General features: G+C 45.1%; 1 protein-coding gene across 1 annotated transcript in view; it reads left to right on the forward strand.

Moving 5' to 3' along the window:
• The first annotated feature begins 2 nt into the window (after positions 1-2).
• RIDA (reactive intermediate imine deaminase A homolog) overlaps positions 3-12,963 on the forward strand; it is a 23,499-nt gene continuing 10,538 nt past the window's right edge. Inside the window, exon 1 of the mRNA XM_018556161.1 lies at positions 3-123. Within this exon, the coding sequence (XP_018411663.1) occupies positions 59-123 (65 nt within the window). The 5' untranslated portion in view covers positions 3-58. The remainder of the gene's footprint in view (positions 124-12,963) is intronic.

Below are 12,963 nucleotides of genomic sequence, written 5' to 3' on the forward strand. Positions count from 1 at the left end.
CAGCTGTATAGAAGGAAGGGGTGGTGTTGGTCAGGTGAAAGTTTGCTGGAGTACAGTCATGGCTTCTATCGTCAGGAAAATTATCTGCAGTGCCAAGGCTCCAGCTGCTATTGGACCGTACAGGTAACACAATAGGATTGTATGGTATCAGTATCATAAATACTATCCAATATGACAGAGTTCAGCTTTAAAATGTATTATAAAAGATCTTTTCAGGCAGGTCAGGCAAAGAAGATATAATTAATTTTACAGGATGTCTGGACAGGAATAGAAATCCACCTTTTATTGGACAGAGATAATGAGAAGGGACTGGAAGCTAAGTACTGATAAGAAAAATGCATCTCTCAATTCTGATTGGCCATACACATTACAATCTGGCTGTACACAGTGGTGTCACATGGGGAGTGTGGCTCGCACCTGGGTGACACCATAGGAGGGGTGATATCAAAATGACTGGCAGTCATTTTGTTGTCAGGCACTCGCTTATGGACCGAGAGCCCCACAGTTGCAGGAGAGAGCAGGGGACCCAGCGGCATACCTTATCCCCCCCGGGTGAAGTCCCTTCCTCTCTGCCAGTGTCCATCACCAAGATGGCCATGCATGTGCAATGCTGTCACTGTGGGGTGTCACTCGGTATCCGCTCCGGGTGACACCCGGCCTCGGGACCCCCCTGGCTGTACAATCTTAGATTTCTCAAAACTACCGTATATACTCGAGTATAAGCCGAGATTTTCAGGCCATTTTTTTGGGTGAAAAGTGCCCCCCTCGGCTTATACTCGAGTCAGCGCCAGCGCGTCATCTTACTTACCTCGCCGAGTGTCGCGTCACTGCTGCTCGGTGTGCGGCGCTCCGAGCGGGGTCATCTGGCAGTCTCCGGGTCCTAATTTAGGTGGCCGGAGACTGCCAGATGACCCCGCTCGGAGCGCCGCACACCGCAGCAGCAGCGACGCTCGGCGAGGTAAGTAAGAAGAAGAAAAAACCCCCCGCAGCGGCCAGTCAGGCAGGGGAGCAGGGATGAGTCAGCGGCGCGCTGATCAGGCGAGAGGAGCTCCAGGTGGGGTTGTAATTTAGCGGGCAGGCACCTCTGAGCCAGCTAAATTAGGACCCCACCTGGAGCTCCTCCCACTGGATCAGCGCGCCGCTGACTCGTCCCTGCTCTCTCCGTGATGTGATGATCCGATCACCGGCACACAGTGAGTGAGGGGGAGGGAGGGAGGGGGGGTAGAGAGAGAGATTAATTAAGCAATTATATATGTATTGTCTGCACTGTATTAGCAGTATATACTCTATATAGAGTATATACTGCTAATACAGTGCAGACAATACATTTACAATTATACTAACATGAATGTATTAAATGATCTGTATGTAGCCCTGTACTATGGATCATTTAACCCATTCATGTTAGCAGAGGATCATTGTAAATGTATTGTTGCAGGCACTCTATATGTACATGTACTATATACTACATATAGAGTGCACTGAACAATAGATTTACAATTATCCTCTGCTAATATGAATGGGTTAAATGATCCGTAGTACATGATATGTAGCCCTGTACCCCCTTTTCCACTTACAGAGCTAGGTTATTTTTCTTTTAAATAAATATTAATGTAATTTTATTGGTATCCATCTACCATTAGCTGCCTCATTTCCCACCCTCGGCTTATATTCGGGTCAATACTTTTTCCCAGTTTTTTTTGCTAAAATTAGGTACCTCGGCTTATATTCGGGACGGCTTATACTCGAGTATATACGGTATGTAATATGAGGGCCTAGCTAAACTCTCCATTCAGTTTGTATCCAATCAGACAGGTCCTTGCATTACATAGTTGTTGGTAGGTTTAAAGAAAACTTGCCCTTGAAGTGGGCCTACCCCTGCTCTGTAAGGGTTAAGTGCTCATTTTGTCTAGGGGTGGGGTCAAATAAAGCAGATCTACTCACCTGATCATCTGTCCTTCCTGGCTCTAGACCGGTCCCTGCAGCTTCTTCTTTCCTGGCTTCCAGCTGCGGCTTCACTGCAATAGATGTGAGGATGGTTCTTGCACGGTGCTGTCTGTCTACATGCTTCTAGAAGGTGAGAGCACTGCTATGACCTCATCTGTGTGCTTCTCCTGCACTGTCCATTGGGCAGGCTGGGGGTGGCTCCTTGGTCAAGCTGTACTGCTCACCTGCTCAGAAGTTTGATGGGTAAAGCACAGAAGGGGGCTTACAGTCTCCAAGTTTCTTGCACAAGCCTCATTTCCCACCCTCGGCTTATATTCGGGTCAATACTTTTTCCCAGTTTTTTTTGCTAAAATTAGGTACCTCGGCTTATATTCGGGACGGCTTATACTCGAGTATATACGGTATGCATCATGCCTCTCTGGGGTCCATATAATGCATACCTCTCCAGCCCTCTTCCTAACCTGGCGCTGGGGAGGAGTGCTTGAACCTGCCTCCTCCCTGCAACCATGGTTCCTATAGTTTATAAGATTCCTTCTAACTGTGTTGGGCCAGGATTACAGTGGCAATTAAAGTCTATCTATGATCAAAGACTAAACATTAATATGTATTTATATGGAGTTGTGACAACTCTCACAGAGCATGCCTTCTGAACTACAACTCGGCATTTGAACAATGTAACCTCATCATTGCTTGCTGGAAGCAATGCATGATGGGATATGTACTCTTGAGAAACTGAAATTGCATCATCACATCATGCAGCAGGGAAAGAGACGCAAAGCACACTGGGAATCCAGGAAGTAGATGAAAGTGATGGGCAGACGGAAGGCAGCACTCACTACATAAAAGGGATTTTTTTCAAGTAAGCCTTGATTGTATTATGAAAACCAACTCTATTATGTATTGTACAGATGGCCCAGACGTGTATACACGCCCAGTTACATCCAAGAAGCTCCCGGCAGGCCGTGTATACACAGCGGCTGGCCGGGAGGTAGTTAAGCTTGTCATTGAGTTGTACAAAATGAGCTGCTGCTGCTAATTGCGACACCAGGGGTCCCAGCCGCAGGTATCCGCAGTATACCTGCAGCACCATGGTCGACATGTGCATGAGGGCTTGTTGACCAGTGCAGCCCAATTGTTTTTATAAACTAGGACAAAATTGCCGTTCATTGCAGCCTACCGGTCCTTAAATGTGGTGGCTGCATTTGTCTTCTTTCAGTCCTAGAATATCAGCACTAACTTACTGTACAGGAGCTTTGTCATCCTAGCACATGTATGTTAGGACTACAGATCATCTCCCCCCTCCCCTCATCTCCATAACATAGGAAGCAAGTGTTCTGTACTCAAGCAAGTGTTATTATTACATTTTTATTATTACATAGTATTTATATAGCGCCAACAGTTTGCGCAGCGCTTTACAATATAAGGAAGACATTACAGTTACAATACAATTCAAGACAAGATGGTAAGGAGGGCCCTGCGCCTGAGGGCTTACAATCTAAAAGAGGAGGGGGAAATGATACATGAGGTAGCTGTGGGAATGAATTATGTGAGAATGTGAAGGTTCACTGGTTAGGTTGAGGTGGGATAGGCTTCCCTGAAGAGATGAGTCTTTAGGGAACGCCTAAAGGCAGTCAAGGTGGGAGATAGACGGACAGGTTGGGGTAAGGAGTTCCAGAGGATGGGAGAGACTCTAGAGAAGTCCTGGAGGTGAGTATGGGAGGAGTGGACAAGGGAGCTGGAAAGCAGGAGGTCAATGGATGAGCGGAGGGGACGGTTAGGGTGATATTTTGAGACAAGGTCTGAGATACATCCGGGGGCAGAGTTGTGGATGGCTTTATAAGTGACTGTTAATATTTTGAATTTTATCCTCTGGGCGAGTGGAAGCCAGTGGAGGGATTGGCAGAGGGGGGATGCAGACACTGAGCGGTTGGTAAGGTGAATGAGTCTGGCAGCTGCATTCATGATAGACTGAAGGGGGGATATCCTGTGTAGTGGAAGGCCAATGAGGAGGGAGTTACAATAGTCAAGACGAGAGATAACAAGGGAGTGTATGAGTAGTTTTGCGGTGTCATTGGTGAGGAAGGGGCGTATTTTTGAGATGTTACGAAGGTGAAGGCGGCAGGATTTGGATAGCGATTGGATGTGGGGAAGAAAGGTGAGGTCCGAGTCAAGGATGACACCTAGGACCTTGGCATGAGGGGAGGGTTGGATAGTTGTGTTATCAATCACAACTGAAATGTTGGGGGAAGGTGCACGGGGTGGAGGAAATATCATGAGCTCAGTTTTTGAAAGGTTGAGTTTTAAGAAATGTTGTGACATCCAGACTGATATGTCATTTAGTAGATTAGTGACACGCAAGGACACTGAGGGGGAGAGTTGTGGAGTGGAAAGATAAATTTGAGTGTCATCCGCATAGAGATGGTATTGGAAGCCATGTGAGGTTATTAGTTGACCAAGGGAGGAGGTGTAGATGGAGAAGAGGAGGGGTCCAAGGACTGAGCCTTGGGGGACCCCTACAGAAAGAGGAAGAGGAGGGGAGGAGTTAGAATTGTAGGTGACACTGAAGGAGCGCGTAGATAAGTAGGATGAGAACCATGAGAGAGCAGAGTCTTGTAGGCCAAGCGAGTGGATTTTTTTGAGGAGCAGCGGGTGGTCAACAGTGTCAAAAGCAGCAGAAAGGTCTAATAGCAAGAGTAAGGAATAGTGGCCGTTGTTTTTAGCGGTTATTAGGTCATTGGTGAGTTTTAGGAGGGCGGTTTCAGTGGAGTGTTTGGGGCGAAAGGGGTCCAAAGGGTTGTTATTAGCGAGGTTGCAACTCAGGCGGTTGTAGATGAGGCGTTCTAGGAGTTTAGAGGTGAATGGGAGTAAGGAGATAGGTCTGAAATTATTGAGGTTGGTAGGGTCCAGTGAAGGTTTTTTGGGTATTGGGGTGACTAGTGCATGTTTGAGAGGGGTAGGAAAGATTCCAGTAGAGAGGGAAAGATTGAAAATGTGGGTAAGAGAGTCTAGGATAGAGCAAGAGGGTGACCAAAGTAGTTTTGAGGGAACAGGGTCCAGGGGGCAAGTGGTGAGGTGGGTGTCAGAGAGAAGCTTAGTAACTTCCTCTGTGGTGACAGGGTCAAAAGAGGAAAGTAACAAGTGTGATGGAGGATCAGGTACTATAATAAAAGGAGCAGTTGATTGGACAGTGGCGATCTGATCTCGAATGGTATCTATTTTGTTTTTGAAATGAATGGCAATGTCCTGGGCAGTGAGTGAGTTAGTGGGTGGTGGTGGTGGTGGAGGATATAGTAGAGACTTGAAGGTAGAAAAGAGTTGACGAGGTCTGGATGAGAGTGTGTTAATGAGAGTGACAAAATAAGTTTGTTTGGCAGCACGGAGGGAGGAGTTATATTTTATCAGGGCAGCTTTGTTCAGTGTTAGGTTTAACACGATGGACATGTGTCTTTTTTTTCAACCCGATTAACTATGTAACTGTGTAGTTCAAAAGAACTGATAACAGAAGATAGAAGCTCACTGGATTTCTGGAAAGATCAGCAGGCACTTATTAAACTGATATAACAAAACCTTTTCAATGGTATGGGTCCTAAAAGGGGGCAAATAAGAGAAGTTCATTGTTGGTGTTTACATACAAGTCTGATGGTAAAGAATAAGCAAACTTTCAGCCAAAGTGCACTTCTTGTTTTTACCCTTTTTGTCCTGATCTGACCCGAACCCACCCTCCCTCTCCTACTATCCGGGAGGGAGACAAAGGTGGATGAGCCCCATACGACATGCATGGGGTTGTAAGGTACCTGTACCACCAGGAGAGAGGACTTGTGTAGCTGGATGTCAATAAGATTGGAGGCCTCGGCAGTCGGGAGCCGTATCTCAGGAGGGAGAGGGTGGGATTTGTTGGCACAGGACAGCATGGGGTTCATTTATAAAAGTTCCACCTGGACGGATGCCGTTCACACAGCACTGGCGCCCCTAGATAGTGCTGGCGAGAATAAGGAAAGTAACATTTCTCAGAGAGGGTTACAGTCGTTCTAAGGTCACAACACAGCTCTGTGTTTGGCCACTTGAAGTGCAAATGAATAAAGGAGAATAAAGTTCGATAATGTTTGCAGAGTCAGCATGTCCGATAACTATTTCTGCAATCATTTATGATGAAGGCTGTAAATCAGGGGTAGGCAGCCTTGGCACTCCAGCTATGCTGAAACTACAAATCCCATAATTCCTCAGCCTCAGGGAGTCATTTCTGTGGCTGTCAGTCTTGCAGTGCCTCATGGGATTTGTAGTTTCCCGAGAGCTGGAGTGCCAAGGTTGCCTACCCCTGCTGTAAATGGTTAATCAGGAATAATTTCAGCTATTCAATAGTCCTTTTCAGAGTGCGGTAAGGGATGTGATGTTTATTATTTGGTCAGGTGAGGTTTTTAATTACAACAAGGGTGACTCCTTTATGTCAATAAAGATCAAAGATTACCCTGTCTGTGAACGCAGAGTCTCTGATTAAAGCCGCAGTCATGTCTTCCTCGCTGAGACACATTGTCTGTACCCGGAATGCTCCCAGCTTCAAAGGTTTATTCAGGTATGAACTTGGATTCTGTGAGTCTTTATCTGCAGTCGCCGAGTGAGAAAGTTACCCAGCAGAAGTCTGTAATAGAAGAAGAGGAATATTCCCTTCTCCGGTGGGTGGTGTGTTTTAGCCTTTGCTCCAGACCTTGCTGCTATCAGACACTTTGCAGTGTGCCGGATAGCGTGCCCCCTGTTGCATGCTGTGGATTATCCCACCAACCCCTATGTCACTACAGGGTACAACAGTGACGTAGGGGTCGGTGGAAGGAACCAAATCAATCAATGGGGGAGACACTATCTGACATACCCAGAATAGTCAGCAGTGCCACCTGGAGCTCTTAGGCTATGTGCAGTGACTGGCGCTTTTCTGCACCGGATCAACACCAGCCACCACAAGGGCACATTGAGGGGAATGTAAGGAAACTCGAGCATGGCAACCAATCAGCTTCTATCTTTTTTGTTTAAAGCTTAACTGAACAAACTGAAGATAGATGCTGATTCGTTACTTTGAGCAACTGCTCCACATTCTGTCTGCTCCAGTTTTCATCAAGTTCCCCCGTTGTTTTCTATGTGTCCTGTTAACACTGCAACTCTGTCTGCAGGTGCGTTGCATTGGAAGAGCTCATTTGAAGCCAGCGTCGCGCACCGTACCGCAGTGGTAGATAGATGTGAACAAGATGTCACTTTAACATTTCAAAAAGAGTTTGAAAAAAAAATGATGTAATAGTAAAATGGCACCTTACTAATGTTATAGTAAATCGCACCCTAGATAAAATAGGGGAGTGGGCATTAATGTGGCAGATGAGGTTTAATGTCGATAAATGCAAAGTAATGCACTTTGGAATTAAAAATAAACAAATGGGTTATACAATTATGGGTATGCCGCTAGGGAAGTCAGAAATGGAGAAGGATTTGGGGGTCATTGTAGACCACAAACTGAAAGGTAGTTTGCAGTGCCAGGCTGCTGTAAACAAAGCTAGCAGGGTCTTGTCCTGTATTAAAAAGGGGATGTATTGCAGGGACAAGTCTATAATTTTGCCACTTTATAGATCATTGGTTCGACCTCATCTGGAGTACGCGGTCCAGTTCTGGTCACCAGTACTAAGAAAAGATGTCCTTGAGTTGGAAAAAGTCCAGCGAAGGGCAACCAAACTAATTAGGGGTATGGAGGACCAGAGCTACGAGACAAGGCTACTAAATTTAAACATGTTCACATTGGAGGTGAGGAGATTAAGGGGGGGGGATACGATTTCCATGTACAAGATGTTCAATGGTGGTAGCAACATTAGCGATAAACTGTTTAAAATTACCTCCATTACAAAAACTAGAGGCCACCACCTGAAATTGGTGGGAAAAAAATTCCAGCACAAGGGGCGAAGGGGGTTCTTCACAGTAAGATCAGTTAGGGTCTGGAACTCACTTCCACAGGCGGTGATTTCAGCAAATAATGTGGAATTGTTCAAGAATCTTTTGGACGATTTCTTAAGGGACCGTAATATACAGGGGTACAGGTACTCCTAGAATGAGATCCTAATAGGTTGGACTTGATGGACGTATGTCTTTATTCAACCTCAAATACTATGTAACTATGTAACCCTGCGTTGTTGCAACACAAGGCACCGCCAAAAAAAAAGTATAGACAAACATGTGGAGGGGGGAGAAAAAGTTGCTAGTATACTTGCCTTCTCCTCAGCTTCCTCCCATGGCACCTAGGCGAGGGTGATGTCCTTCTCCCTCCAGTGGGATCACAGGGAGTGTAGCCTACTCCAGAGCTTGCTAAGATGCTCCCAGCACTGCTCATTCCTCAGATCTTGTCGGAGGATGATGAGGTTACCCCTTGCACCACGGAAGCAGGAGACGAGAATAATATCTTTCTACAGGGTACTGCTAGTTTGACTTTTTCCAATAGCTGATGGGGTCTCTTTATTCTAAGATCAATATTTCCCAGATTCTGTGTACACTTTGGTAATTCAGTGTCTTACATGCATCTGATGTTTACTGAACCAAGCCGGCCTGGATTATGATCCTTATGAAGAACGTTTCTTGTTGCCAAGAGCAACGTGTGCGTGTTGGAATCCTTTCTTTATTTTCAAACCTGGACTACAGTTGCAAGGTCGCTATGGGCAAAATGTTTTCCATAGCACCCTTTATATATATCAGCCCCATTGAATGTAGCTGGTAATGTGTCTTGCTTAGAATGTTTAGCTGTTTAAGCCTAAGCAAATACTTTTGTATAAACCTTTTGTTGACATGAGGTGATTGTTGCCAAAAAATGGCGGCTATGGGGAGATCTCATGTTTAGAGGTGCCAAGCTGACGGGTTGACTTTGGGGGAGCAGTGAGAGGCAGTGCAGAGGAGGCTTCCGGTGCCGGCTTGTCAGCCAGTTCACAGAAACAACCAACTGACCACCATTTCCCCAGAGGAGCAGCCAACCAGCAGGTCTGAAGACTGAAATCTGCCAGATCGATAGTTTCTAGTCGTCGGCTCATGAAAAAAGTGTGTGTTCATTTTAATTCTCAAGATAAATCATTACAACAATAAAGTAAAGCTGCAGTAGCTTTGAAGGGCTGTCATTTTGTAATTAGAGAATATATAAATGGGGCACCCACAGGGAGGATTCTGCAGTTGGGCACATGACTTGCTAATGCATCTTATGGCAGGGGTGGAAAAAATCTATTTAAAATTCAGTTGCCAGTCTGCCCAATCCAGGAGCCAGCAGATTAAGAAATATTTTTTGAAATCCCTTTAATACATACCTTAATGGGCCATTAACACCATGTGTTGTGGTAACTAGCAGTAATGCACGCTATGTATGTCACTTGACTGCAGTAGCTTTAATTTTGAATGAGACCCCGGTGATTTAAGGCAACGCACCTGCACTGCAGCATGCCAAGAAGCACAGTAGTGCAAAAAAGGGGGGTTGCCTCTGCTTTTTTTTGGCACATTGTGGTGCATTGGCATTCCATTAATTGCATGTAGTAAATGGGTGATAAACCTTGCAGTATTCTGAATGGTCACGTCAAGTCACGATTCCTGTCAAGTCATGAGCAGTCCTTGGACAGCGTGGCATTCACATTATGAGTGACTAAGCACCATTTAGCGCAGTACTGTGAACCCAGGCCAGGTGTGTCCATGATGGTCTGGGTAGTAGAAGTCACCAGCACTCCAGTATTTGTAATCCATCTTTATTGACCTTGAAAAGCTCACCATAAAAAGCAATGTTTTGGAACTGTGTCGGTTCCTTCATCATGCAAACTAATCACTTTGTATGCCTAATAAAGGAACCAACACGGTTCCCAAATGTTGTTTTTGCTGAAATGACCTTCCAATATCAATAAAGATGGATTGGTCCATCTTGGATAGTAGAGCAAATAGTGGAGTGCCGGTGACTTCTACTACTAATTGCTTGCGGCACAGTCCACTGCAGCACCCACCCTTGGGCTATGGGTTTATATCGGTCAGAAGTGCAATGGGTCCTATATGTACAGTACATGACTGTCTGGGCTCTAAAGCTGTGGGTTGGGATAATACTGGAAATCCTTCAACCTGGAAGGGCTGAACTGGTTAGTCTAATACCACAAATCTCCCAGAATGCACCTAGAAGGCTGTGAGCTGCCTAGTCTGCTTGTGATCGGGAAGTGCAGGGGATCTCTCTGGTGCTAATGTTGACAATATCAGATTTTCATGTATAGACTTGCATTTTCTTTTTGTTTTAGAGCCATTTCTGGGGATGTGAATCTTTTCATTTTTAGGTTTATTTCTGCTTGAATGATGACGGGCAGTTATGCGATGATAAACAGAGGTGTGTGAGTGGATATAGTAATCCTGTTAAAGGATTAAACAACACCTGGGACTATCTCACCGGATATAAACTCAGAGCTGCAGGTGTTGGGTGGCGCCTGACAGCATAAGATGTGTGTTTTGTAGCTCTTGCGGTGGACTAGAAAGCAATCTATGGTGGTTTGCTTTTCAGAGGTGGTTGAGCGGCATTTAGGAGGCAGTAATGCCACCTCCTGAATGCCCTTTTTTTACTTTCAATCCCAGGGGGACTTCAATGGGCTTGCCTAGCAAGTGGCATCTCCTACATACCACGCCACCTTAAATTTCCATTACCAGAAAGCGCCACAGCAATGTATACGGACACGAGTGGCTGCTATGGTATGATAATTTGTAGGCGTGCAGTTGGGGGTGGTAAAAATGCGGATCAACCACCGGTTTTTACCTGCTTTTTGCCACCTACCCTTATAGAAACCCCTCCACCTCTGCCATGACCCCTTCTTTAGAGGTTATTAATATCCCCTGGCTCCATTCCCTAAGGCAGTTTCGGCAAACCTATCTGCAGGCCTGCCCTGTGGTGTACAGAAATGAAAAAAGTGGCATTGAGAGCGTCACTATTCTTGCATAGCTGTCTTTGTTGGTGACCGAGCATTGCCACAGCAACTGGAGGGAGTCCGGGAGCACTTAACTTTTCTTATCCGTTAGGACAGGACAGCAGGGACCAGGAACCAGGTCCATCTTAACTTCAACCAACTTTGATTTTCCAGTTCTAGATGGTTGTTGGTAATCCAGATTGCCCACTAGCTCCTCACTTGTCTTGAGGACACCAGAGTTTGGTACCTCCATAGATCAAGTCTTTGCAACTCTCCGAAATGAACCTTAGTACTGTCTTACTTATTTTGCTGCAGCCTCTGCAAGTGTCTCATGGTTGTTGTAAGATGTGGGCGGTGGTAATTCACATGGAGAGATGTTGCTATTGGAACCACTAAAAGATAGGATGGTATTAAATGATTCAACTCTACACCCAAACTAACTAGTAGCAGTGATTTCCTGACTAACATTTGGGATGGCCTGAACCTTTGAGGATAGCAATACGGGAGCTGCTGATGCTGACTTGTTTTACAGGTACAGGCTCCTCTGGTATCATCCTGATGCTGGCTTCTCTGCCTAGTGAATCTATACCTGGAACAATCAAATAGCCACTGAAGTTTTAGCTCCCATAAGTTATACTTTTTCCTAGCCATCGATTTGAATGGGTAAAGTAGCCAAGATCAGAACAGCCCTGGGGCCTGTACCTTTTAAAAACAAGTCAGCAACAGTATTTCCCTTTTTTTTTTTTTTTTTTTTTTTTTTTTTTCACATGTTTCCTTTAAGCAGGACTTTGTGGCGCCAGTTGGAAAGGGACCAAGATAACAGCTACAGCCCTCTGACTGGCTAAAATTGTACGTCAATAAGAATCAAAGGTTACATTTTGCTCTGGAGCTATAGGCTGAAGAATATACAGGCAGGTACCGGCTCCAGAAGCATGTCCGCTACACTGAGACGTATAATATATACTGACAGAGCCCCTGCAAGGCGCGATATCTACAGGTAAAGTTTCTCACCTTTACCTGCAAATCCCTGCTACTCATTACATTATTTTAGTGTGTTGCGTTTATGTCACCAATCAATAATAAACTGCTTATTACTGATGTATAGTTGCTGTTATACTGTCTATCCCTTTGACAGTGGACACTACAAGGTCCAGCATGCCTTGCCAGTCTGTGTCTTGCTGGGACTTTCAGTTCTGCAGCAGCTGGAGAACTGTAGGTTCCCTGGGTTTGTAGCAATAAGTAATGTATAAACTGTAATAAGTACACAGGGGTTCTGGTTTGATACCATGTTTACTTGCACAGATTGAAAGCCCAATTTCACTTTTTACCTAAATTAAATAAGTTACATGCATTTCAGATGCAAAATCCTCCACTTTGTTTTTTTTTTTTTTTTTTTAAACCCTCAGATTTTTTAACATAAACCAATACTGTAATGTGTGCCTTACTGTAATCCATGGTTGTTTCCCTTCTCTTTGCTGCTCTTCCTTTTAAATCCTCATGTCTTCTCATGCTGGGGGAGAACTTCCCTTTTCAGCTCAGGGCCTCTTCCTGTAGTGCTGGCTCAGGTTTCAAGCCTATAGAAACCTACACACAGACACCGTGTATCCATTCCAGAGACAAGGCAGCCTGCTGCAAAACAGAAGTTCTGCAGAGCATGAGAACAGATACAGATTTAAAAGGAAGAGCAGCAAAGAGAAGGGAAACAACCATGGATTACAGTATTGTTTTATGTTAAAAAATCTGAGGGTTTAATGTCACTTTAAGCCCCTCCCCCCAATAACGTTTGCTACGCATGTGTAGTGTTTTTGCATATCTGCATAGGGCAGCCCATTCGTTTCAGTGGGCTGCTCTACGCGCTACAAATGCAGCAAAAAGCTCATGCAACAGTATGAGCTGTGAGCTTTGTGTGGTTTTCGACGACGTCTTTGCCGCTTGTTGTGGCGCTGAGACATATGTTTTGGGGGTGCTTTAACAATAATGGCACTGCAAGCGTGATGTGTGCTTTTTGCATGTTTTGTAACTGCAATTGGCAAGTGGGAATGAGGCCTACTCTGTAGCCACAGCCTACAGAGTAAAAAAAAAACCCTTG

Source organism: Nanorana parkeri, unplaced genomic scaffold, assembly GCF_000935625.1.
Source record: "Nanorana parkeri isolate BGI_ZX_2015 unplaced genomic scaffold, ASM93562v1 scaffold226, whole genome shotgun sequence".
In the NCBI taxonomy this organism is placed as follows: domain Eukaryota; kingdom Metazoa; phylum Chordata; class Amphibia; order Anura; family Dicroglossidae; genus Nanorana; species Nanorana parkeri.